The 23,450-nt window shown below is 42.3% G+C and overlaps 1 protein-coding gene across 1 annotated transcript in view; it reads left to right on the top strand.

Annotated features, from left to right (window-relative positions):
- Csnk2a2 (casein kinase 2 alpha 2) overlaps positions 1-23,450 on the top strand; it is a 42,666-nt gene that overhangs the window by 17,458 nt on the left and 1,758 nt on the right. Inside the window, exons 5-11 of the mRNA XM_069992419.1 lie at positions 9,233-9,292; positions 12,223-12,306; positions 12,967-13,077; positions 13,344-13,445; positions 14,047-14,147; positions 16,673-16,821; positions 19,309-19,402. Coding sequence (XP_069848520.1) covers positions 9,233-9,292; positions 12,223-12,306; positions 12,967-13,077; positions 13,344-13,445; positions 14,047-14,147; positions 16,673-16,821; positions 19,309-19,385 — 684 coding nt within the window. The 3' untranslated portion in view covers positions 19,386-19,402. The remainder of the gene's footprint in view (positions 1-9,232; positions 9,293-12,222; positions 12,307-12,966; positions 13,078-13,343; positions 13,446-14,046; positions 14,148-16,672; positions 16,822-19,308; positions 19,403-23,450) is intronic.

Below are 23,450 nucleotides of genomic sequence, written 5' to 3'. Positions count from 1 at the left end.
GTGGTGGTGGTTTTCAAGGCCTTGGTGGGCCTCTCAGTAGTGGTGTTACTGGCAGTGCATCTGCCAGTTGACATGGTAGCTCAAGGGAAACCCAAGTGAACAAGATGCTACTATCAGACGTCATTCTTTGGGGAAAATGTAAGAGCTGGATCTTCACATTTAATTATCCTTTTATGATCACTCTGAAGGTTAGAGAAAAATAAGCTTAAGATAAAAGGATATTCTTGTTTATAAAATAGTAGCTCTGGGCACTGGTGGCTGTGTCTATAATCTTAGTAACTCAGGAGGCCTGAGCTCTGAGGATTGTGGTTGAAATGAGCCTGAGCAGGAAATTCAATGAGACTCTTATCTCCAATTAACCACCAAAAGCTGGAAGTAGAGCTACAGCTCAAAATGGTAGAGTACTAGCTTTGAGCAAAAAAGCTTAAGGACAGCACCCAGGCCCTACCAAGCTCAAGCCCCAGGACCAGCGTTTAAAAAAAAAAAAATAGCAAGCATTATATATAGTCTTGAATTTCCCATGTAATAGATGTTCCTGTTAACATGAATTAGTTTTCTCATTCAGTAACCTAGTAGTGCTTAGGTACTCAAGCACTGTGCCTATGAATCACTCAGGTTTACCCATTTTATACATGATAAGCTTGTCTACCTTCCTTCCCTCCTTCCTCCCTTCCTTCCTTCCTTCCTTCCTTCCTTCCTTCCTTCCTTCCTTCCTTCCTTCCTTCCTTCCATCCATCCATCTTTTATATGTGTGCATGAACATGCTGGGGCTTGAACACAGGGCCTGGGCACCGTCTTAGCTTTTTTTTGTTTAAGACTGTTACTTTGCCAGATCTATCTGATTTTTTTGGTGGCTAACTGGAGATGGGTCTCATGGATTTTCCTGTCCAGGTTGGCTTTGAACCTTGATCTCAGACTCCTGAGTAGCTAGGATTGCAGGTGTGAGTCACTGGCACCAGGCTAATTAAAATGAAACCAAATATCTTCCTATGCACAAGTTTAAAAACTAGTCCCTTTCCTATTGCGAGTTGACATTTGAACTCAGGGTCTTGCACTTACTAGGCAGACACTCTACTACTTGAGTCCTTGAACCATGCTACTAGTCTCTCCTGCTTTCACTCATTTACAGGTAAGGTCACCAGAATTTTTCTTTCTCAGGACTGACCTCAGACAGTGATCTTCCTACCCAGCATAGCTGGGATTACAGGCTACTACACTCAAGTTTATTGATTGAGGTGGTATCTCAATAACTTTTTGCCTCGGTTGCAATCATACCGCTTTCTTATCTCCTTCTCTTGAATAGCTAGGATTATAGGCATGAGCCTTGTCCAGCCTTTAAAAGCTGCTTTTATTGATCAAAGCATAATTCTTACCGCTGGAAGAATGGCTCAAGTGGTAAGCACCTGGCTAGGAAGAGCAAGCTTTCTGAATTTAAATCCCAATAATACAAAAAATAGAAGTGTAGTTCTCCCAAGTTTTAAATACCTGTGCTTTATTAATAACCAGTTATTGAACCACACATGTAAAATTTTAGCTATTTTGTTTCAGAAAAGTGACATCTGTAGCTGGGTGCTGGTGGCTCATGCCTGTAATCCTAACTACTCAGGAGGCTGAGGTCTGAGGATTGTGGTTTGAAGCCAGCCTTGGGCAGGAAACCCCATAAGACTTATCTCCAATAAACTACTCAAAGCCAGAAGTGGTGCTGTGGCTCAAGTGGTAGAGCTCTCACCTTGAGCAAAAGAAGCTCAGGGACAGAGCCCGGGCCCAGACTGGAACACACAAAAAGTGACATCTGTCTGTCAGGTTAATGTAATAACATAATATGGATGAGTTGGCAGGATTTGAATGCCATATGTGTGGAATTATATTTCTGTAGGATTCTCCCTCAAAGGATTCTGAAGATGCTCACCCTCTCCTCTAGCGTTCTTTAAAAGGATTGAGAAAAACAGTGTTCCCAGGCTGACATTTGAACCCATCTTGATTTATCCTTCCAATTTATGTATTTGCCAGGGCATAGAATTTCTAGGTTACAGTTCAGAACTTCCTCCATTTTAGAGACTTATTCTGGTATTCCCACCGAAGCTGAAGCCATTACAGTTTTATCTTACGTGGCTTTTTTTTTTTTTTCCTGTGAAAGCTTTCAGGGCTTTCTCTTCATCCTCAGTCTTGTGAGATTTCAGAGATGTGCCTTCCTGTGGGTTCCTTTCATCTTTTGTTCAGGGGACTGGCTGGGCTTTGTCAGCCTACAGCTCTTGTCCTTGGATTTCTCTCCCCTTTCTTCTTCCTTTTCGCTCACTTTCTAGAATTCAATCAGATGTTAGACTTAATGTCTTAAAAAGCCATTTTGGTCTCTGAAGTGTTAAAAATAGTTTTCTGTTCTTACATTGTTTATGTAATCGCTTCCTATTTTCTCAGTTTTATATATTCTCCCTTCCTGCTTTTTCTGTATCTTTCTCGCAGATTCCTTTATGTTTGTCTCTGTGATCACTGTCTGAAATGCCGGGGTTCTGAGTGACACTCTGGAGAGCGGGCAGCTCCTGTCTGGAGGACAGCTTGCTGCTGGCATGGTCACTGTCACAAGTTGAGGAGAGCTGTTTTCACTGCTCATCGTTCATCTCTGAGGTCTGGGGTCACCCATTCCTGAGCCTTTTTGTGACTCTTCAGATTGAAATCTGCACCCTTCACTGGTTAGCAGAATTTTCAGCTTTTGTGGTCTGTTAGGTCAGCTGGACAGTTTTTGGCTTCATCTTACTGTCTTTCCCACTCTCTCAGTTCATGAGTGTTATTGCCTTGCAGGCCTCTCACTGTTACTTAAAGAGGAGCTCTAGGTAGAAGCAGAGGAGTTTGATGTGCTACGTTTAACTGGAGGTCCCCATCATGATTTAGCCAACCTAAAAGATGTCAGGTGCCAAATGTCAGGTGCCAAGTGATTGGGGGTTTTGTTTTTGTGTTTTGGGTTTTTGTTGTTTGTTTGGTGCTAGTCTTGGTGCTTGACCTCAGGGCCTGTGCACTGTCCCTCAGCTTTTATGCTCAAAGTTAGCACTCTGCCACTTTGAGCCATAGAATCATTTCCAGCTTTTTAGTGGTTAATTGGAGATGAGTCTCACTGACATTCCTGTCCAGGCTGGCTTGGAACTGACTCGGACAGTGCCCAGGCCCTGAGTTCAAGCCCCAGGACTGGCCAAAAACAGATAGGTCACAAACAGGGCAACCAGTTGGCTTAATGTTTCTGTATCCATCAGGCTTTTTTTTCCCACCTTGCTTGCCTACTAAGAACATTTCAGTTCTTTATCCTTTATCCTAATATACTTTGTAAAGTATCTTAATAACTGGTTCTAACAGATCACCCAAAGAGTGTTTTGCCCCTGGCTTAGTAGTAGGGTAAGTCAAAAGTGTATTAATTGAGGCACAGCTGTGTGGTACAGCACTTCCTAGAGTAGGCAAGGCCCTGGATCCATCCCCAGCATAAAGTCAGAGCACAGAAAGCTGTTCAGTTTGTTACTAACACAAGTACAGTTGGTTTTGTTGGTTTTTGTAGGTGGTAGGGTTTGAACTCAGGGTCTTGTGCTTGCTAGGCAGGTACTCTATTACTTATGTCATGCCTACAGCCCAGTATTTTTTTTGGTGGGAGAGGGAGTTGCCTACTACTCAGGTTTTGTGCTCTCACTTTGTGCTCTCTCACACACACACACACACACACACACACACACACGCACGCACGCACGCACGCACGCACGCACGCACGCACGCACGCACGCACGCACGCACACGTACGCACGCACGCACGCACACATACAAGATTAGTGCTCTACCACTTGAGCCACAGCTCCACTTCCAGCTTTTTGCTGGTTAATTGGAGATACATCTCATGGACTTTTTCTTTCTCAGCTGGCTTTGGGCAGAGATCCCTTGTTCTCTCAGCTCAAGGCTAGCGCTCTTACCACTTGAGCCATGGCACCACTTCTGCTTATTTGGTGCTGAGGAATTGAACCCAGGGTCTCATACATGCAAGGCAAGCACTGTACCACTGAGCCACCTTCCCAGCCCCCAATATTAGTTTTTGTTTTTAAGACAACATTTCACTGTTTATAAAAGGCTAGCCTCAAACTTGAGATTCTCCTGCCTTAGCCTCACAAATTTCGGTATTACAGATTGTATCATCATACCTGTTGATAACTTTATTTTAATCATGGTGGTACTGATGATTGAACCCAAGGTGTCTCACATACTAATAAGGAAAACACTCTACCACTGAGTTACATCCCTGGCAGGGTAGAGGAAGAGTTTAAACAGGTTTTCCTTTTTAAACAGCTTAAAGGGTTTTTGTTTTCTTTGGTTTGGTTTTTGGGGTTTTTTTTTTTTTTTGGTCATGAGGCTTGAACTCTGGGCCTCAACTCTTTAGCTCAAGGCTAGCACTCTACCACTTGAGCTAAAGCACCAGTTCTGGTTTTCTGGTGGTTTATTGGAGATAAGAGTTTCACAGACTTTCCTGCCTTGGCTAGCTTTGAACCGCAGTTCTCAGATCTCAGCCTCATGAGTAGCTAGGATTACAGGTGTGAGCCACCGGTGCCGGGCCTTTGAACAGTTTCTAAAATTACTCACTTTCAGTTTTATTGACATAAATCTGCAGTGGTGCTTTCATTTACATTTTTTAAATATCTGTACCTTTGTTCCTTTTTAATAAAAAGTTAACCGTTATTGTTAGAGATCTCTTGATGTTTCCAAAGAATCAGCTTTTGTTCAGTTGGGTTTTTTTGCTACTTTTTTTTTTTCATTGTTTCTGCTTGAGCCTTCTTTTTCTTCCTTCAGTTTTCTCAAAGTTTGACTGTTTTAGTCCCTAACTTCTTTAGATAAAGTCAGTTAATTTGATTTCCCTGTTGCTTAGTTGATAATCGTGTGCTTGATTCTTTTAAGATCCCAAGCACCATTTTAGCTACAAACTACATGGTTGTAAACTTAGTTCTACATAGTTTGTGAATTAGATCTAAGTGCAAATTTTAAATTTGTGGATTAGGGTTTTTCTCTACAAACTTTTTACCTGGAAATCTTAGACCAACTAAAAATGGTAGTGTGGTCACTAGGCATTGTTCCTCTACCTAGATGTCTCAGTTGTTAAAAGTTTTGCCACATAGTAAGCAGTCCTCTCTTCTCTCTCCCCCCATTCTCCCTCCGTCCCTCCCTCCTGTTGTCTCCCCCCACCCCAACTTGGAGTTTTGCTGAGTCATCTTCAAGTAAGCAGCAGGCAGCACCCCCAGAGCTTCACTCCTGAGCTGCTGCCACATGCTCCACCCAGTCCTTCAGTGCAGCTGAGCAACTTACTACACTGTCTTGCCATCTGACATAGAATTCATAGTCCAGACTGCCAGTAGTCTCTATATTTTTGTGTGTTCATGAATATATGGCTCATGATCAATTGAGTTTTCTAAAAAAAAAATCTCCTTTTTTGGGGGGGGGGGCGGTCATGGGACCTGAACTCTGGGCCTGGGCACTGTCCCTCAGCTCTTCAGCTCAAGGCTAGTGCTCTACCACTTGAGCCACAGCGCCACTTCCGGCTTTTTTCTTTTTGCTTATGTGGTGCTGAGGAATCGAACCCAGGGCCTCAGTCATGCAAGGCAAGCGCTCTACCACTGAGCCGCCTTCCCAGCTCCCTCGATCAATTTTTAAATTACAATTTTTACTAATTTTCCCCTTGTTATAATAGAGAGGCAGTTTTTTTTTTTATGGGCCTGTATATCAGAGTTACAGCAAACAAAACATGGTAGACCTTAGAATGGAAAACATAACTTCAAAACAAATTAATGGCAATAGAAACTCAAATTTCTTAAAGGGAAACATAAGTTTCTGTTGAGACATGCTTCTTGGCTTTCTATGCCTTTGGAACAGTCTAAATACAAATGAATATGCATTGAGTGATGTGTTATAACTTGTTTTTTCAAAGATTTGTTCTAGTGGATATAGTGGTGCATGTCTATAATTCGGGTACTTAAGAGACAGAGGCAGAGGATCATGAGTTCAAGACTACCTTTGGCTACATACCAAGACCCTGTCTCAAACAAAGAAGAAATTTTCTAAAAATGTTGACCTTGATTTTTTTTGGTTACCTTCTAGAAGTATCTAAACTGGTAACTGACATTTAAATACCTCTTTCACTTTATACCTCTTCCTCATTTTATCTTTTCTATGAAGAACCCAAACTGGGGTTCCTGAATTCAGATTGAGCTGTGTGTGTTAGAGCACATAACCCCAAAGCATAGAGTCCTCTTGAATGGCAGTTGTTGGGGCTATGGTGTACATACACACACATCTTGAATCTGTTGAAGTTCTGTTGTTCATGTAGCAGGAATAAGTTAGGCCTATCATGGCCATTGTATGGGGCAGCTTTGGACCCAGAATCCCCTGAGCCTGATGATGAAGGTGAAGTATCTGCCTTTCTCAGACATTTTTTAGTAAAAGACCCCAAGAGGCTGCTAGTGCCTCATGCCCATAATTCTAGCTACTTAGGAGGGTGAGAGCTGGAGAATCACTGTTCAGAGTTAGCCCAGGCAGAAAAGTCTATGAGATTTCCATGTCCTCTAGTAGCAGAAAAAAGCTGGGCTAGAGGTATGTCTCAACTGGTAGAGTACCAGCCAGCTGAGCAAGCTGAGTATGAGGTCGTGGATTCAAACCCCATTACCAAGATTTAAAAAACAAAAACCTTGACCCCAGGGCCCTTTAGAATCATCCTGTAGTTAAGCCAGTTTCTAGAGAAATACAGAGAAACTACAAGCAGTTTCTTCCTTACCACCTTTATAATCATCTGGGGAGCATAGCCTTGTTTTATTTTTGACAAGGACTGGTTTATGCAAATGTGAGCAAAGCTAACTTCCTGCTCATATTTTGCAGTTGTTTGGTTAATAATCTCCATGTAGCTGGAGGAAAAGTATGGTTCTTGTGAAGTTTCCATTTCTATGTTTTGTGGGCTTTTTGTTTCTTGGAAGACAGGTGTTTCATTCCACTGACTGGTAAATGTTATTAAAAAGAAACAACATACATTCATTCAGCAGAGGCCTCCCTACCTGGGATAGAGTTCATAGAGCACATGCGATTTTGCTCTGTGAGGCTAGAGCAACCTGCAGGGCAAGTGGCAAGGGACTCTGGATAGAAAGTAGTTTCATGTTTAGAGTCACTACCAGTTCCTGCATGAGGGATGTTCTGGGGATGCTGCCGTTTTTGAGTCCTGGTGGTGAGCAAGTGGTCTAAGAGGTCCAAGAAGGAGATCGAGGGAGAGGCCTCTGGATAGGGAGGTGTGAATGAACAGATGCAGGCTGGGGTGCTCAGATGGGGTGACTCGTGAGAACTTCGATGGAGATCAAACCTACAGAAACAACAGTTAGAGCAAACCAGGCTGGGCCTTGGAGAGGTCTGATTTTTAGGCCTGGGGATTAATGTTACAGATGCACTTTAGTCCCTCAACTCCAAAAAAAGGGGGGGAAAAAAGGAAAGGTGAATGGCAGCCAGTGATCCAGGTCTTTGAAATACATTAATTCAAGCACTTTTATATAGCTATTCTCCTTTATATTCAATAAAAGTGTTACTGGTTGGAGTTGCTATGTTTGAGGCCAAGGGCACTTATTTTTATACCTGTGGTCGATTTACACAGATGCCTCATATATATAGCACATGCTATATAAGCTTTTCACAGATAAAAGACCAAATAAAATAGCCTGTATTCGTTTTCTGAAGTAAAATATTCCAGCCCTCTGAGGGATAGAGAATTTGATCTTTTCTCTTTCACAAGCTATTTATTGACTTGGCATTCAGTTGAGCACACCCTCTGAGTGATCTCCTTAACCCAAGATAGTATCTGGAGCCTCCACCCGCACATTTTGGCTGTCAGTTGCAGCCAAGTGCTGGCTAAGAGGCCTGCCTCACTGGGCAGGGCTTGGAGAACAGATCACCCAGGCTTGAGTTGTTAGGGAGCTGAAGCTGCTTATTTGTACCATTGTGTTTCATTGCAATTCAGCTAAACCAGGGCAGCCACTAGCACTGAAGCAGTTTCAAGGCACTCAGTGCCCTGGCCTGGGCTGGGTCATGACAATGCCATGATCTAGCAGCTGTCTGAGGTCAGTGAAGCTGCGTATTCTACTTGAGCTGGAAGGGAAGAAGGAAGAGTGGCTAGTACTTTACACATGGTCAATGGAAGCATTTGCTATTAGTTTCTTTGAAGATAACCAGTATGAACATCTGGTTTTTTTCCTCCTTTAACAGACACACTGTTTTCTCTTCCAACAGAGGAGGAAGGGAAGTTTAGTTAAGGGATTTGACTAACTTTATAAAAGTTCTTTATAAAAGAAGGTGCTGCCTACATTGATGGGGAAAGAGATTTACTTGGAATTGTCTGAATACCAAAGGCAGTAGTGTAGGGTTTGGATGCTTTAAATGAACTTCATACTCTGACTCTTAGAAATTTCTATTTCTGGGCTGGGAAGGTGGCTCAGTGGTAGAGTGCTTGCCTTGGATGCCAGAGGCCCTGGGTTCGATTCCTCAGCACCACATAAGAAAAAAGAAAAAAGCCGGAAGTGGCGCTGTGGCTCAAGTGGTAGAGTGCTAGCCTTGAGCTGAAGAGCTGAGGGATGGCGCCCAGGCCCAGAGTTCAGGCCCCACGACCGGACCCAAAAAAAAAAAGAAAGAAAGAAATTTCTATTTCTTTCAAATTCCCAATGGGTAGGTCTTTGGCATGTCAAGAATAGAGGTATTTGTGTGTATATATATCTACCCATCATCAATTGGGGTGCAGTAAATAGCAAAAATCCAAGATCTCTTGGAGTTCTTGTCTCTTTTTATATTCTTTTTCCAGAAAATTGAATTTTTTTTGGGGGGGGGGGGCGGGGTCCAGTCCTGAAGCCTGAACTCTGGGCCTGGGCACTGTCCCTCAGCGCTTCAGCTCAAGGCTAGTACTCTACCACTTGAGCCACAGCGCCACTTCTGGCTTTTTTCTTTTTGCTTATGTGGTGCTGAGGAATTGAACCCAGGGCCTCAGGCATGCAAAGCAAGCGCTCTACCACTGAGCCACCTTCCTAGCCCCTGAAATTTTGGACTCCTCATCTTTACCTTTATTCCACATCAGGCAGTGAACGTCTTAGGATTTTCAGTAGAAACTGAAATGCTAATAAAGTTGACAGAAAATTCCAGCCCTTAGATAACAAAGTGCACTGGAGATTAGGCTAACTTTATTTTATAAAATCTGTTTCAGCAACTCTACCAGATCCTGACAGACTTTGATATCCGGTTTTATATGTATGAACTACTTAAAGTAAGTACTACTCATAAGTAATTGGGCTGTTCATTAAGAAGTTCTTGCTTCAGAAAACTAGGAGAACTAAAGTAGTCAGTCACCAACCTGGTGAACATGAAGCCCTGAGTTTAAAGTCATTATTGAAGAAAACTGCCTAGGTGAGATTTCAATAAAATTGTGAAATACTGATTAGAAAATAAAAAAGGGTGAATCAAGACTGGACTGGGGTTTGATGAATAGGGTTTGAAGAACTAGCTCTGTGAGATTATTGTTTTCTCTTAGGAGCAGTTGCACAAGCCACCTGTCACTAGACCTGATGAGGTAGTAGGTTTGAGGTTTCATGTTATAGCTACTGACATGTCTACTTGTCAGTAAGAATAGGGAGATACAGCTTCACCCACCTACCTTTTTCCACATCGTCTCAGACTAGAGTCAAGCCTAGTGTGGAGGCATTTGTGGTGCCCTGTGAACCGTCAGGTTGGCCCTTGCCCTAGAGGCCTAAATTCAATATATTTTATTACTGACTAGGTACAGACTCACAACATAGCATATCATCCTCAGATTGGGTAAAGAATCCCAGCATTGCATTTTCAGAGTCTGATTATGCAAGTGTTTCTCAGTGCCTCATGTCCATCCTGCTTTCTGAAGGTAGCAGTGGATAGGAGGGGCAATATCTTTCTGCAATATAGCATAGAATGTTAGATAAAATTTCAAAAATGTCTTTCATGCTTAATGGTCAGAAACTACTAGATTGAAGAGTAATTCCCAAAGGAATTAGTAACCACAGGGAGTCTGACTAGTGAGCTCTACAAAAAAACAATGACTTACCTTACAGTATTTTTCCATCTTTGCTTTCATCCCAGGTATTATTTTATTCCTTTGGCAAAGACTAGTAGGCAAAATGGCAAAATCAACATTGCTGAGCCAGTGTGGTGGCTCAAGCCTGTAGTTCTAGCTGCTTGGAAGGTGGAGATCAGGGGTTTGTGGTTTAAGACTTGCCCAGAGACTCTTAACTTAACCATTGGCTGGGTGCCGTAGTATATGCCTGTCATCCCAACCAGGGAAACCAGGGAAACACAGTGGCTGGACACAGTGGCACTTAGAAACACAGTGACACAGGGAGGTAGGATTGCAGCCCAGGCTGGCCTCTTCATAAAGCTAGACCCTGCCTTGAATATATCCAATGCAAAAAAAAGGCTGCAGGTACCTGCCTAGCAAATAGGAGGTGCTGAGTTCAATCCTTAAAAACAACAAAAACAAGAACTAAGTTTTCTTTTGGGGGAAGAAGTAGGAAGAGAAAATATTTAACTTCATTGAAAATACAAACAAATCTGAGGCTGCTGAAGGTTCCATGCAATGGGCAGTGTCTCCCTGAGACTGTGACAACTTGATTGGATTCATGTCCAGTGATAGGGCTTTCATGGCCCCAGGTTCTGTCATAAAAGATTCTGGAATCTTGCTGTCTCTGTTGTAAAGCAAAAATGATTAAATGCAAGTAGAACATAAATGAAATAAATAAACTTAAGCACACATAATTTTAGATTTTAAAACCTTCATCCATTTACACATAAGCATCCCCTATCTAGTATGGTACAGTAGCTGCCGCCCACAGGAAGTTACTTAAATTCGGTAAAATGAAGAGTTCACTTCCTTAGTCCCATTCTCATATTCACATGCTCACTAGCCTCCTGTAGCTACTGGCTACCATTCTACATTACACACACAAACTATTTCCATGACTGTAGTAAGTTCTGCTGGACAGATTTTCCTTATGTGCTTTTCTCACAGTAATCCTTCCTGGAGAGTATAATCTTCTCTGCCACCATGGTTTAGTAGGCCCATTCTTGCTCTAGAATTAAACAGTATCCCATTTTGTGTATTTTTTTATGTCTAGAGAAAACAAACACAATTTGAAACAGACTAAGGGAGCACATTATTGGAATGCTGACCTAAGGCTCATTGCTAGGCTTATGTATTTCCTCCAGTGTGAAGACTGGGTTTCCCAACAAGGTCAAGTCTGCTCCTTCAGGGGCCATCTAGAACCATTTGGTGGTGGTTTAATTGGAAGAGTGCTTAGGGGCATGTAGTGAGTAAAGGCCAAGGATGCTGCTAAAAGAAGGCAAACAAAGTTCTATCCCTGTATATGATCATTTATGACTGTCCAGAAAAGGCAGATCTATAGCAACTGGGAGCCAGTCAGTGGTTGGAATAGGGATTGACGACAAATAAGCTCAAGGGAAATTTTGGGGGGTGATAGTAATATTGGTACAGCTCTTACAAAAACCTATTGGCATTTACCTATATATTGATTGTCTTCTAGGAAATAATTCTCACTCAGTAATAATAATATGACAGTTTTTAAGGACACACTGGCATAGGAAATAATGCTTCTTAAATCTGTAAAACCCACATGGGTCATTTACATGAAAGACTAGCCAGGTTGAAGGATATGTGTGAAAGTTGTTCTTTATATCCACATAGATCTGGAATGTCCTTTGAACCACTATGAAAGATACCTCCACTGAGGTGGCAGAATCTGGTTTATTACTACTTCATTCTAAAGAAATCTTCAACATAACCCTCTGATGCCCCCTTTTTTTTTTTACCAGCCACCAGCCAGAATGTGCACAGAGAGCACAGAGCATCTTCCAAAGCAGTTTTCTCTTTCTTTATAGGCAGTAAACTGCCCCTGGAAGACTGTGTGTATATGCAAGCCAAGGTGTAGCAAACAAATAATAAATGTGCTTATGCGGGATGTGGTGTACATCTGTAATCTCAGTACTGGGGAGATGAGGCAGGAAGATCAAAAGTTTTAGGCCAGGCCAAACTGCATAGGAATACCTCATCTTTAAAAGAAAAAAGGAAGAAAGAAAGTGGAAAAAAAGAAAAATGTGCTTATAGGGGTGATAGAGAGTTTGTTTACTTTTCTGTGCTTTCTTACCTAATAGGCTCTGGATTACTGCCACAGCAAGGGAATCATGCACAGGGACGTGAAACCTCACAATGTCATGATAGATCACCAACAGAAAAAGGTACCATTACAGCTAGGCAGCTGCAAACCATTCTCCAATCTGCAGTGTTGGTTCTAACCAAGAAAATAGATAGATGAACCTAATTGTAGTCACTTGTTTTATTTTGGTCTCACCTTTCCAGAGGGCCTAAGAAAGAAAGTATACTGCTTCACACTTGTTAATTAATGATCCTCAGACCAATCTGCCTGGCCTTAAACGTACATGAGTCCCTCCTAATTTTGATATCCAACTCTGGTTGTCTTAATTGGTGAGTAAATGGGGCAGATAGTATTAGATTAATGACAAACCAGAGCAATACTTCAGCCGTGGAGTGGAGTGGGCGCACATCCCAGTGCCTGCAGTTATGCTAGGAGCCTGTAATGAGACCTGTGAATGAGAGAAGAATGAATGTGTAGGCAGTATGCAAGTAGGAAGGTAGAGCTCTGTTGACCTAAACAGAGTGACAAACCAGAATCATTTGTTTTTTTAAAAGGTATTCTGGGTACTCTGTTCCAGAAATGACCTCTTTTGCAATTGCTAAAAATCATTTTTTAAAATCGGTGCACCTACTTGTATTTTTTTGTGTGGCCAAATATCTGTAAATTAGCAACCTTGCATGGCCTTGTCTTGGTACAGACATCAAGAAACACTCTTTTCACATATCTTACTTTGTCATATTAGCTGCGGCTGATAGATTGGGGCTTGGCGGAGTTCTATCATCCTGCTCAGGAGTACAATGTTCGTGTAGCCTCAAGGTACTTCAAAGGACCAGAGCTCCTTGTGGATTATCAGGTAAACTTACTAGTTATTTTTATACCTCCTTAGGGCTATTCCTGGTTTGTTGTTTAGTCTATTTGGATACATTCAAAACCCGGTCATTTATCTACCCCAAAATTTTAATTGTGAGTTTTTTCAGCTGCTTGTTCTAGGAAGAAAGAATAGTTTTGTTTTTTTTTTTTAAATTCTGAAATATCTGCAGAAGTCAAATGAAGACCAGAACCTCAGGTCAGTAAAATAGGTTCCTGACACCTTGACTGATTAACCCTTATCTTCCTCAGATGTATGATTATAGCCTGGACATGTGGAGTTTAGGCTGTATGTTAGCAAGCATGATCTTTCGAAAGGAACCCTTCTTCCATGGACAGGACAACTATGACCAGGTAAGCAAATACCATCTGGCTTTTACTTGTTATGGGGATGGATGCTAAGAAAAATAGCATCCTTAGATAGGAATTATTCTCCATAAGCCACTTAATCTAATTCAGTGTCTGCACATAAGCTTTACTTTAAAGAAGTTTAGCCAGACATGGTAATGAACACCTGAAAATATCAGTACTCACTAGGCTGAGACAGAAGGATTCAAGTTCAAGGGCAGCTTGGGTTACATAGCAAGATCCTAGCTCAAAAAGAATTCTTACAGTGTTATCAAAGATATGCAAAGACAGTATTGTCTATGCCAAAATTCAAAGTGAATCTCTAAAGAAGTCAGGCACTTCTAGTAAAACTAGACCCTGGCCTTTAATTGGTGACATCCCCATAATTGTTAATTCTGGATTATTGTCTGGATTATTGCTCTTTAAAGGCAGTTTGGAAATTCTTAACTCATGTCTTTGAGTCTCTTTGCCCGTCCTAGGCTCAGAACTCTACCTTGTCCCTGGAGACTGAGTGATGTGGTAGCTTCTGATTTCCAGGTCCAGCATCCTCACAGACTCACAGGGAGTTCTGTGCTCAGTAATTTGGGCAGTTTGTTTTGTGTTTCAGCTTGTTCGCATTGCCAAGGTTCTGGGAACAGACGAGTTGTATGGGTATCTGAAGAAGTATCACATAGACCTAGATCCACACTTCAATGATATCCTGGGACAGTAAGTAAGAAAAGAGAGAGAGAGGGCTTGCCTTACCCATTTCAGAAGTGGGAAGGTTAGCCAAAATCACTTTCTTTCCTCTTTCTTGAAACTAAAGTAGTTGTCTTGGTTTTCATGTATTTTCTTTAGCTTATTTGGACATTAGTTGTGTCTTATAATTATTTTACTTCTCTATAAGATAAACTGTTTATTTTTTTAAGATGGAAAACAGGCCAGAAGTATATGCACAAACCTGTAAATCCCAACACTTAAGAGACTGAGGCAGGAGAATCACAAGCTTGATGCCAAGCTAGGCTAAGATCCTGTCCATCAATCGATAAGAAAAGAATAGAAAAAATCAGAAGGGAAAAAAAAACAGTCCTAAAATGTTACAGACTAAAAGCTTTCTGGGTAAAGCCTGTGCTTAGTCTAAAGGCAAATCTTTGGAAAATTATAATTCTTTTTTTTTTTTTAAATATATTTAGTTGTATAAAGGAGTTACCATTCAAATCACTTGATCTTCCCATATGGTGGTTCTTTGGATTAAAAAATACTGATTTCTAAGCCGGGCGCCTGTGGCTCACGCCTATAATCCTAGCTACTTAGGAGGCTGAGATCTGAGAATCGCAGTTCAGAGCCAACCAGGGCAGAAAAGTCCCTGTGAGACTCTTATCTCCAATTAACCACCAGAAAACTGGAAGTGGCACTGTGGCTCAAGTGGTAAAGCACTAGCCTTGAGCTGAAGAGCTGAGGGACAGCACCCAGGCCCAGAGTTCAAGCCCCATGACTGACAGAAAAAATATATATATATTAATTTCTTACTTTCCATAATGGGTTTCTATAAAGTAATAGGTATAAAATAATATTTGAGGGTTGGGAATGTGGCTTAGTGGTAGAGTGCTTGCCTAGCACTCATAAAGCCCTGGGTTCAATTCTTCAGAACCACATAAACATGAAAAAAAAACAGAAGTGGCACTGTGGCTCCAGTGGTATAGTGCTAGCCTTGAGCAAAAGAAGCTCAGGGACAGTGCCCAGGCTGAGTTCAAGTCCCAGGACTTGCAATCAATCAATCAATCAATAAATGTTTACCAGATGCTGGTGACTCACACCTATAATCCTAGCTACTCAGGAGGCTGAGAGTGGAGAATTGGGGTTCAAAGCCAGCCTGAGCAGTAAAGTCTGTGAAACTCACCCCAATGAATCACCAGAAAACCAAAAGTGACGCCTTGGCTCAAAATGTTAGAGTGCTAGCCTTGAATAAAAAGAGCTCAGGACCAGCACGTAGGCCCTAAGTTCAAGCCCTACAGCTGACAAAAAAATAATAATAATAAATGTTTATCTAGGTGCCAGTGGTTCACAACTGTAATCCTAGCTATTGAGGAGGCTGAGACTTAAAAGAATGGCAGTTTGAATCTAGTTATGACAGAAAAGTCCACGAGATTCCGTATCCAGCTAACCCATCAGGAAGCTGAAATGGAGGCATGGCTTAAGTGCTAGAGTACCAACCAGGCAAGCCTAGCAAGCTGGAGATCTCAAGTTCACCAGTATCTAGCTTAGTTGAGTAATGTATTGGCAATACTAGGATTTGAACTCAAAGCTCTGTGCTTGCCAGTCAGATATTCTACCACTTGAGCCATGCCCTCAGCTAATTGACAGTTTTAAAACATTGTGTTTTGAAACCATGTTTCTAAGGCTGGCCTTCTACATATATCTGTTGGTAACAAAATTATTCAGTGACCATCAGACCTCACTGAGGATTATCAGAAAGCATGAAAAATAATCTAGAAAGGTTATACAAATTCTGAATGTTGTAACTAATTCTGCTTCATCTAATCACATAGCACTTTTTTATCCCATAGTAATATGACTAGGGGTGGGGAATAGGATGGAGAAGTAGAAATGCCTACCTCTTAAAGTGTGTACCACTAAGAATGAGATTTATAAGCCAAGTGTTGGTGGCTCATGCCTGTAATCCTAGCTACTAAGGAAGCTGAGAGCTGAGGTTTGCAATTTGAAGCCAGCCCAAACAGGAAAGTCCATGAGACTTTTATCTCCAATTAACCACCAGAAAACTACAAGTGGAGCTGTGACTCAAGTGTTCTACTCTAGTGGTAGAACACTAGCCTTGAACAGAAAAGCTCAGGGATAGTGGCCAGGCCCTGAGTTCAAGCCCTATAACTGACCAACAATTTTTTGTGGGGGGATGTGGGGGAAGTTGGTCATGGGGCCTGAACTCTGGGCCTGAATGCTATCTCTCATATCTTCAGCTCAAGGCTAGCACTCTACCACTTGAGCCACAGCGCCACTCCGGCCTTTTCTCCTTATGTGGTGCTGAGGAATTGAACCCAGGGCCTCATGCATTCAAGGCAAGCGCACTACCACTGAGCCACCTTCCCAGCCCCTGACCAACAAATTTTTTAAAATGATATTTGTCAAGTTGATAAAATCAGTGCAGTATTTTAAGGTGTTTTTGGCTTTAACCCGAATACAGGAGAATTCTTACTGAATTTATGCTCAGAATAATAAAGTTTCACCTTTCTTTTCAGACATTCACGAAAACGCTGGGAAAACTTTATCCATAGTGAAAACAGACACCTTGTCAGCCCTGAGGCCCTAGATCTTCTGGACAAACTCCTGCGATACGACCATCAACAGAGACTGACTGCCAAAGAGGCCATGGAGCACCCCTACTTCTGTGAGTCTGCACGGCCTATTTTCAGGAATGCCGTTTATTAAAATTTAAAAAAAAAAAAAGAAAGAAATCCTTCACCTTTTATCTTTGAAGCTAGTCAAAAGAACTCTGAGTATGTGGACTGGATCTTCCTTAGAATATCTATGTCCTCAAATTTCATTCATTCTTGATCACTGAGGTGATCCTGAACATTGTTTATTCACTGGTCACTGCATTTTTGAGGCCCAGCTCTTTGCCTACTTCTGTCACCCTGAGCTGATAGACCAAGAGTATCTAAGGTTTGCTTTCAGGTGTGTACATGTTTATGGAAACCTTATCTAAGATTACTTTTCCTCTCAAAAACAAATAGTTGACTGAAAGTTAAGCATCATGTGTTTCTAAAGAAGGTAGCAAGTGGACACAAGGGAACTGAGGAAAGGAACACAGGTGACCCCCAAATCCCACTGTACTGCTGACTTCACCCCCTCCCCACCACAGCCTGTGTGCGTGCTTGTGATGCTGTGTGGGCACAGTTACTGCCATCAGTGAACTTTTCAAGTGCACTTTTCCTTTTGTTGTTGGCTCTGAAAGATGACTTAGAGCCAGGCACCAATGGCTTATGCCTATAATCCTAACTGCTCTGGAGATGAGATCTGAGGCTCACAGTTCAAAGCCCAGCCCAGGCAGGAAAGGCCATGAGACTCATCTCCAATAAACTACTCAGATAAAACTAGAAGTAACACTGTGACTCAAGTGGTAGAGAAAAAAAGCTCAGGGACAGAGCCTAGGCCCAGAGTTCAAGCCCTAGGACTGGCTAAAAAAGAGAAAGATGACTTGCTCCCAGTCATACTTAATCCTTAGTTTCTGTAAAACATGAGCAATGTAGGCATTTCAGAGAAAGTGAACAAAAAAAGCCTATCAAATTTAAGCAACAAATTTAGTTCTGGTTGTGAACCAGGTTTCAGATAAGCAGCACTGGGGATTGAACTCAGGGAGGTGGCTGGAGAAGCATTAGTGATTTAACAGTTCAAGGCCAGCTCAGGCAGTAGAATCTCAGTCTCAATGAAGGGAGCTAGGTACAGAGTTATAGCTGTCATCCCTGCAATGACTATAAGCCTAAAATAGGTGGATCTCAGTCCAAGCAAGCACCAAGACAGGAAATAAGATCCTATCAGAAATATCCAGCACAACCTCAATAATAACAATTAAATTAATTAAAAAACAAAAACACAAAATCCACAAAATGGCTGGAGGTATAACTTAAATGATACTATACTAAGGCCCTGAGTTTAACCTACCACCAAAAATAAATTAAAAAATTAAGTTATTCAGGAGTGGGAGTTGGGATAGGAGGATCAGAGTTTGAAACCAGCTTAGACAAAGTTAGACCTTATCTGAGAAACAAACTAAAAAAAAGCAAAAAGATCACTTACCTATCTAGTGAGTTCAGTCCCCAGTGCTGCCTTTCTAAAACAAGACCCTTCTGTTCACAACCATAGCTAAACTTGGGTTGCTTGAGATTGATAAGACTTCTCTACCTTCTTTTGTTCACTTTCCTTGAAGTGCTTACCATTGTTCATGCTTTTAAACAATCAAGGATTCACTGGGCACTGGTAGCTCACACCTGAAATCCTAGCTACTCAGGAGGCTGAGATCTGAGGATCACGGTTCAAAGCCAGCCAAGGAGGGAAAGTCTATGAGACTCTTACCTCCAGTAAACCACCAGAAAACTGGAAGTGGTGCTGTGGCTCAAGTGGTAGGGTGCTATCCTTGAGCTGAAGAGCTGAGGGACAGCGCCCAGGCCCAGAGTTGAAGCCCCACGACTGACCAAAAAAAAGGATTCGATGTGTTGGTACTAAAGGAAAATAGTACATAAAGTTAGCAGGAATTTGGAACTGTAGGAAATGAGGTTTCTGTACCTGACAGCAATGGAGCCTGTATGCTGAGGAAATAGCTATATGCATGAATAGTTTCTTTAGCTGGGTATGGTGCTGCATACCTGTAGTCTCAACTTGTCTGCGGGCTAAGGCCAGAGAATCATGAAGACCAGGTCAGTTGAACAATTAGCTAGGTCCTATCACAAAAAAAAAAAAATTTTAAAGGCTGAGGGCATCACTCTGTGGAATATTTTGCGCAACATGGGTGAGGAGGCCCTGGGTTCAGTCCCCGGAGGGGGATATTGGGAGATAGCATTCCTTTTTCAGTGCCTTGTTCATGTCTATTGTTTCTCTTGGTGGTTTTTGTTATTTGTTTTTTTTGTTTGGTTTTATGAAACAAGTTCTCACTATGTATCCTAGGCCAACCTGACACTACTGATCCTCCTGGTTCAATGAGAGATTACAGCATGAGTCACCATGCCTGGCTTGAATTCTATGGTTTCTCTCTCCCTCTTCTGTCTTCTAGTGCTGGCTTGCCCTTGAGTCTGGGTGTCTATTTCCCTGCAGATGGGGCAGGTTCATTCCATTATGTGCTACATTGCAGCCCTGACTGCTCCTTCCTGCTTTCTTGCAGATCCAGTGGTGAAAGAACAGTCCCAGCCTGGTTCAGAGAACGCTGTGCTATCCAGTGGGCTTACAGCAGCGCGATGAAGCCTGGAGAGCGACGGGTAATGCAGCATTGATGCTTGCCAATAAAACCAACCAAACAAACACAAACTTGAAGGAAACTACAGTGTGATGAAATGAAATTCTAATCATTCCTTCTAAAGGCAAAGAAGAGTAAAACCTAAAACTGTCAGAACGAAAGAAACTCCAAGTACAGGGAGCTGCGGGGGCAGTGAGGATGCACGTAGTTGAGGATCTGGAATGCATGGGAGCTGAGACGCTCGGACTTGTTGTGCGCTTAGCCTGTGCTTAACAGGACACCAATGTTGAGTTACCTGTTTGGTCAACAAGCTCTGAATATCTGACTTCCTATCTATTCCATTGTGGTCTGGTTTCCTTTCATGAGAATTCAGGCTCAAGTTTAGAAAAGGTCAGTAGTCTATACTGACACGCTAGCCTCATTTACAAAAAAGATATTAAAACAATGACAGTATTTTTTTTAAACTTTTACAAATTCATGTTTATGTATTTTTTATGACATGAGCTCTTCAGGAAGTGTACCTCATCCTTGCAGTTTTCCTATTGTGTATTCATTCAAGCCACAGACCCTTTCACCAAGTCTGCTGACGTCAGGAGACATCACTTCCAGTCTCTCAAGAAGTTCCGAGCTACGTGCATAACTATGAGCTCATTGTACCTTTGTTGATTTGCCTAACCATAGAATCTTGTTGCTCTTCTTTTTCCTTTTTTTTTTTTTTGTTCACAGCCTTGTAAGGAAAGCCTCACCATTTCCCAGTGCATCACCATATGTGCACCTGTTTTAACACACTTCTCTGAAACAGTGACCTTTTTTTTTCATAACCATAGCTAAAACTGGAAAGTCCATTTTCAGGCAAGTCAAGGAGCAAAAATTTATCCTATTAGGATTTATTTAGGAAAGACTTACTAAAAAATAGTAAGTTTTTCCACCTCTTTTTTCCCCCCCCAAAACAAATAGATTCTGGCTGTAATCAGGGTAATACGCATGTTTAAGCTCTGATATGTGATCAGTGAATGTGATGGCAACGATGAATCTTTGTTGCTCACAAGCAGATCCGTTGGCATGTGGCAAGGCCAGGGGGTGCGGGAAGGAAGGGCAGCTCCTGGAGCATGTGCAGACCTAGGCTTAAGTCCACTCCTGACCCTTTGCATTAGCAGAGAGCAATAGAGTCTGTTTGTTAAAATTTCATTTGGGGACTTGTCACTGACATGGTTTGCTGGCAGTCTCCTCCCCTGGCTGCAGCACCATGCCTCAGCTCTGGGGATCTCACAAGCCTACACTAGAGTGTCTGCTACCACGTCACACTTAGAATTTCTTTTATTAACTATTTAATAAATGCCATACTTTTTATATGAGGTTAGATTGTTTGTTTGAAACATCTGTTTACATTCCATATTCCAATAAAATTGAGTTGATAGTAGGTCCTATCTCTAACTGTAGATTCTATTTATGTCGTTTGGTCTATGGGAATTTAAAAATGCAAATGAAACTCTTTATACTGCAGAGTTGAGTTTCCAGATTAAAAAATATAAGATCTTGCTGTGTGCTGGTGGCTCATGCCTGTAATCCTGGCTGCTTAGAAGGCTGAGATATGAGGATCATGGTTCAAAATCAGCCCAGGCAGGAAAGTCCATGAGACTCTTATCTCCATTTAACCACGAGAAAACCGGAAGTAGAGCTGTGGCTTAAAGTGGTGGAGCACTAGCCTTGAGTGAAAAAGCTCAGGGACAGCGCCCAGGCCTGATTTCAAGCCCCATAATCAACAATAAATAAATGAAATGAAATAAAAATAATAAATAAGATCTTAAAGCCAGGAAAATATTCAGTTAAGGGTCTTATCCAGTACTGTCCACTTGCATTGCACATTGTGTTTATTGATATATACATTTCTTCTGGCTAAAAATAAAAAATAAGACAGTAGCTCAGCTAAACTTCTATGCAGTATGTCAGGCAGCAGAACTCAGTGTTCTGAACTATATACTTGCCAGTGTGCCCTTAAGGCAGCCTGGACCTTGGTTATCAGGGAGCTGTGCCACTGTGTCTTTCCTGCTCCCCACCCCATCTCCTTGTCATCATGCCTCTCCCCTGCCTTTCTCTCCTGTTTTCAAGTTGTCTGACTGGACCAGGCAAGAGGAGCCACTGGTGTTCTTGGTAGCGCGGTAATCTTACTTGTTTCCTTTGTACCTCCCAGAGACATTGAAACCCCTCTAGCAGAAGAGTTGGGTGATGTGGCTCCGCCCTCTCTCATTGGCCATGCTTTAGGAGGTGCTGAGAAAACACTCTGACCTGCTATCTTTGGATTATAGCCACAGCCTTGACTCAGCTGTGTTCTTTATTTTTTTTTAACATATAATTTACTTTCACAGCACCTGTACTTTGACCTCTCTTCATGCCTTAGACTTGGAGCATACCTGAGTTTGGAATGCTCACTCCCTTCTGGATCTGGACTTCATGCCAGGCCGTAACTTCCCAAGCTGAAGTGAATCTAGCCCAGACCTTCTCTCATCTCTCCTCAAATCTGCCTTGTGTGCTGGTGGAGCCAGCTCCTTTGACATTTTGGAGAGTTCCTAAAGGGTGTGAGTGTGTGTGGGAGTGAGAGTCTACTCTTACATTTTGACTAAACTGTAGTAAATTTACTCACTCAATATCCTTTTCAGTAGCATATTCTTTCTTAAACTCATCTCAGTGATTTTCATTTGCATCACTTACCTTGTAACAGGTTAAAAGTGCCTATGACAAGGACCTATTTCCTAAAGAAAAGCAAAAAACGTGGGGAACAGGGTAGTGTTCACTGTTACCTCTCAGGTAGAGCCTATGTTGAGGAATGTAGACCTCCCAAGTTTGTCCTGCCTGAGAGGAGCTAGTGAAGTGCTAAAGGACATTCATGGGCATGCTGGGAGCTTGGTGGCAGTTAACTCTCTCCGATTCCTGTCTGTTGACCCTGTTCCTGACCTATCCCTGTGGTATGTGGCTGGTTGGGTGAAGCCCTTGAGCACTTGATACAGCGCAGGCTTTGCTGGGGCTTCTTTCCCACAAGTGACAGAGCCAGGCCCCTTGAGGGGCAGCCTCAGCCAGGCCTGTTCCTGGATGTCCCCTAATACCTCAGGGCTCATCAGACCGAGTAGGGCATGTATGTTCCCTTGAAGGTGCTCAGACTAACTGCCCTGAGGAGACAGAAGAGCTCAAGGGAGCTTGACTAGGGGAGGGGCAGGTAATAAGAAAAAATGGATGAAATTAGGTGACACTAAGTTCCAGGAGGACACATTCTTGGTCTGGGTCCAGTGGTGCTTTTAGGTAGTACGCATGAGCCCCAGAGAGCTGTGCCAGGAGACGTGGTGGGTGCTACTCAGGGAAGGTGCTTGGGTTCTCCCAGGCACTGTGTGGATGCAGATGGAAGAAGACTTACTTTGGGACACAATTGGAAATCTTTTTTTATATCAAAATAGGTCTAAGAGAGCCCAGTTAGCAGTTTCCATAATGCCAGTTCAGATTAGATGATTTGTGTAAAAACCTGTGTGACTGCTTGAACACCCTTCAGGCAGCGCAAAGAGCCTCCTGAAAGTAAATGAGTGAATGAGAACTGATGAGGCAGTCCTTTCAGCGCCATTCTTCCGATGGTCCTGAGCATGGAAGAATTCCCTATTTGTCAGTAATCATAATGAGAACTGAAGAATGGGGACAGCGTGGTGGAGAGGTGCAGGGGAACTAGTCCTGACATCAGGCTTTTGAGCTGTGGAGATGTCTTAATGAAGACACACCTGAGCAGGCTTTGTGGAGGCTGGAGACACGATGTTGTGGCCTTATACAGGTGATACGTACTTTTGTGTCAAGACTCAACAGTGTGCTACAAATGTGATAACCCTGAACTGCATGTATTGGGGATTGTTTTTACTTTTCCAACTTTGAATCAATAAATTAACAAGTTTTTCACTTGCTGGCTCTTCTTGCTGTAAATGGTGACTTTTTAAAGAGTTTGGGATAGAAATCTTGGATAATCTTCAAGAACCGTGGAGCCTTCTGTTTGCAGCTAAGCACACTGTCTGCGTGGCCATCCTTTTTTAAGTGACCGC

Source organism: Dipodomys merriami, unplaced genomic scaffold, assembly GCF_024711535.1.
Source record: "Dipodomys merriami isolate MVZ:Mamm:240054 unplaced genomic scaffold, mDipMer1.0.p SCAF_41, whole genome shotgun sequence".
NCBI classification, from domain to species: Eukaryota; Metazoa; Chordata; class Mammalia; order Rodentia; family Heteromyidae; genus Dipodomys; species Dipodomys merriami.
Note: the sequence above shows the minus strand (reverse complement) of the source record. Positions and strands in the feature narration are given on the sequence as shown.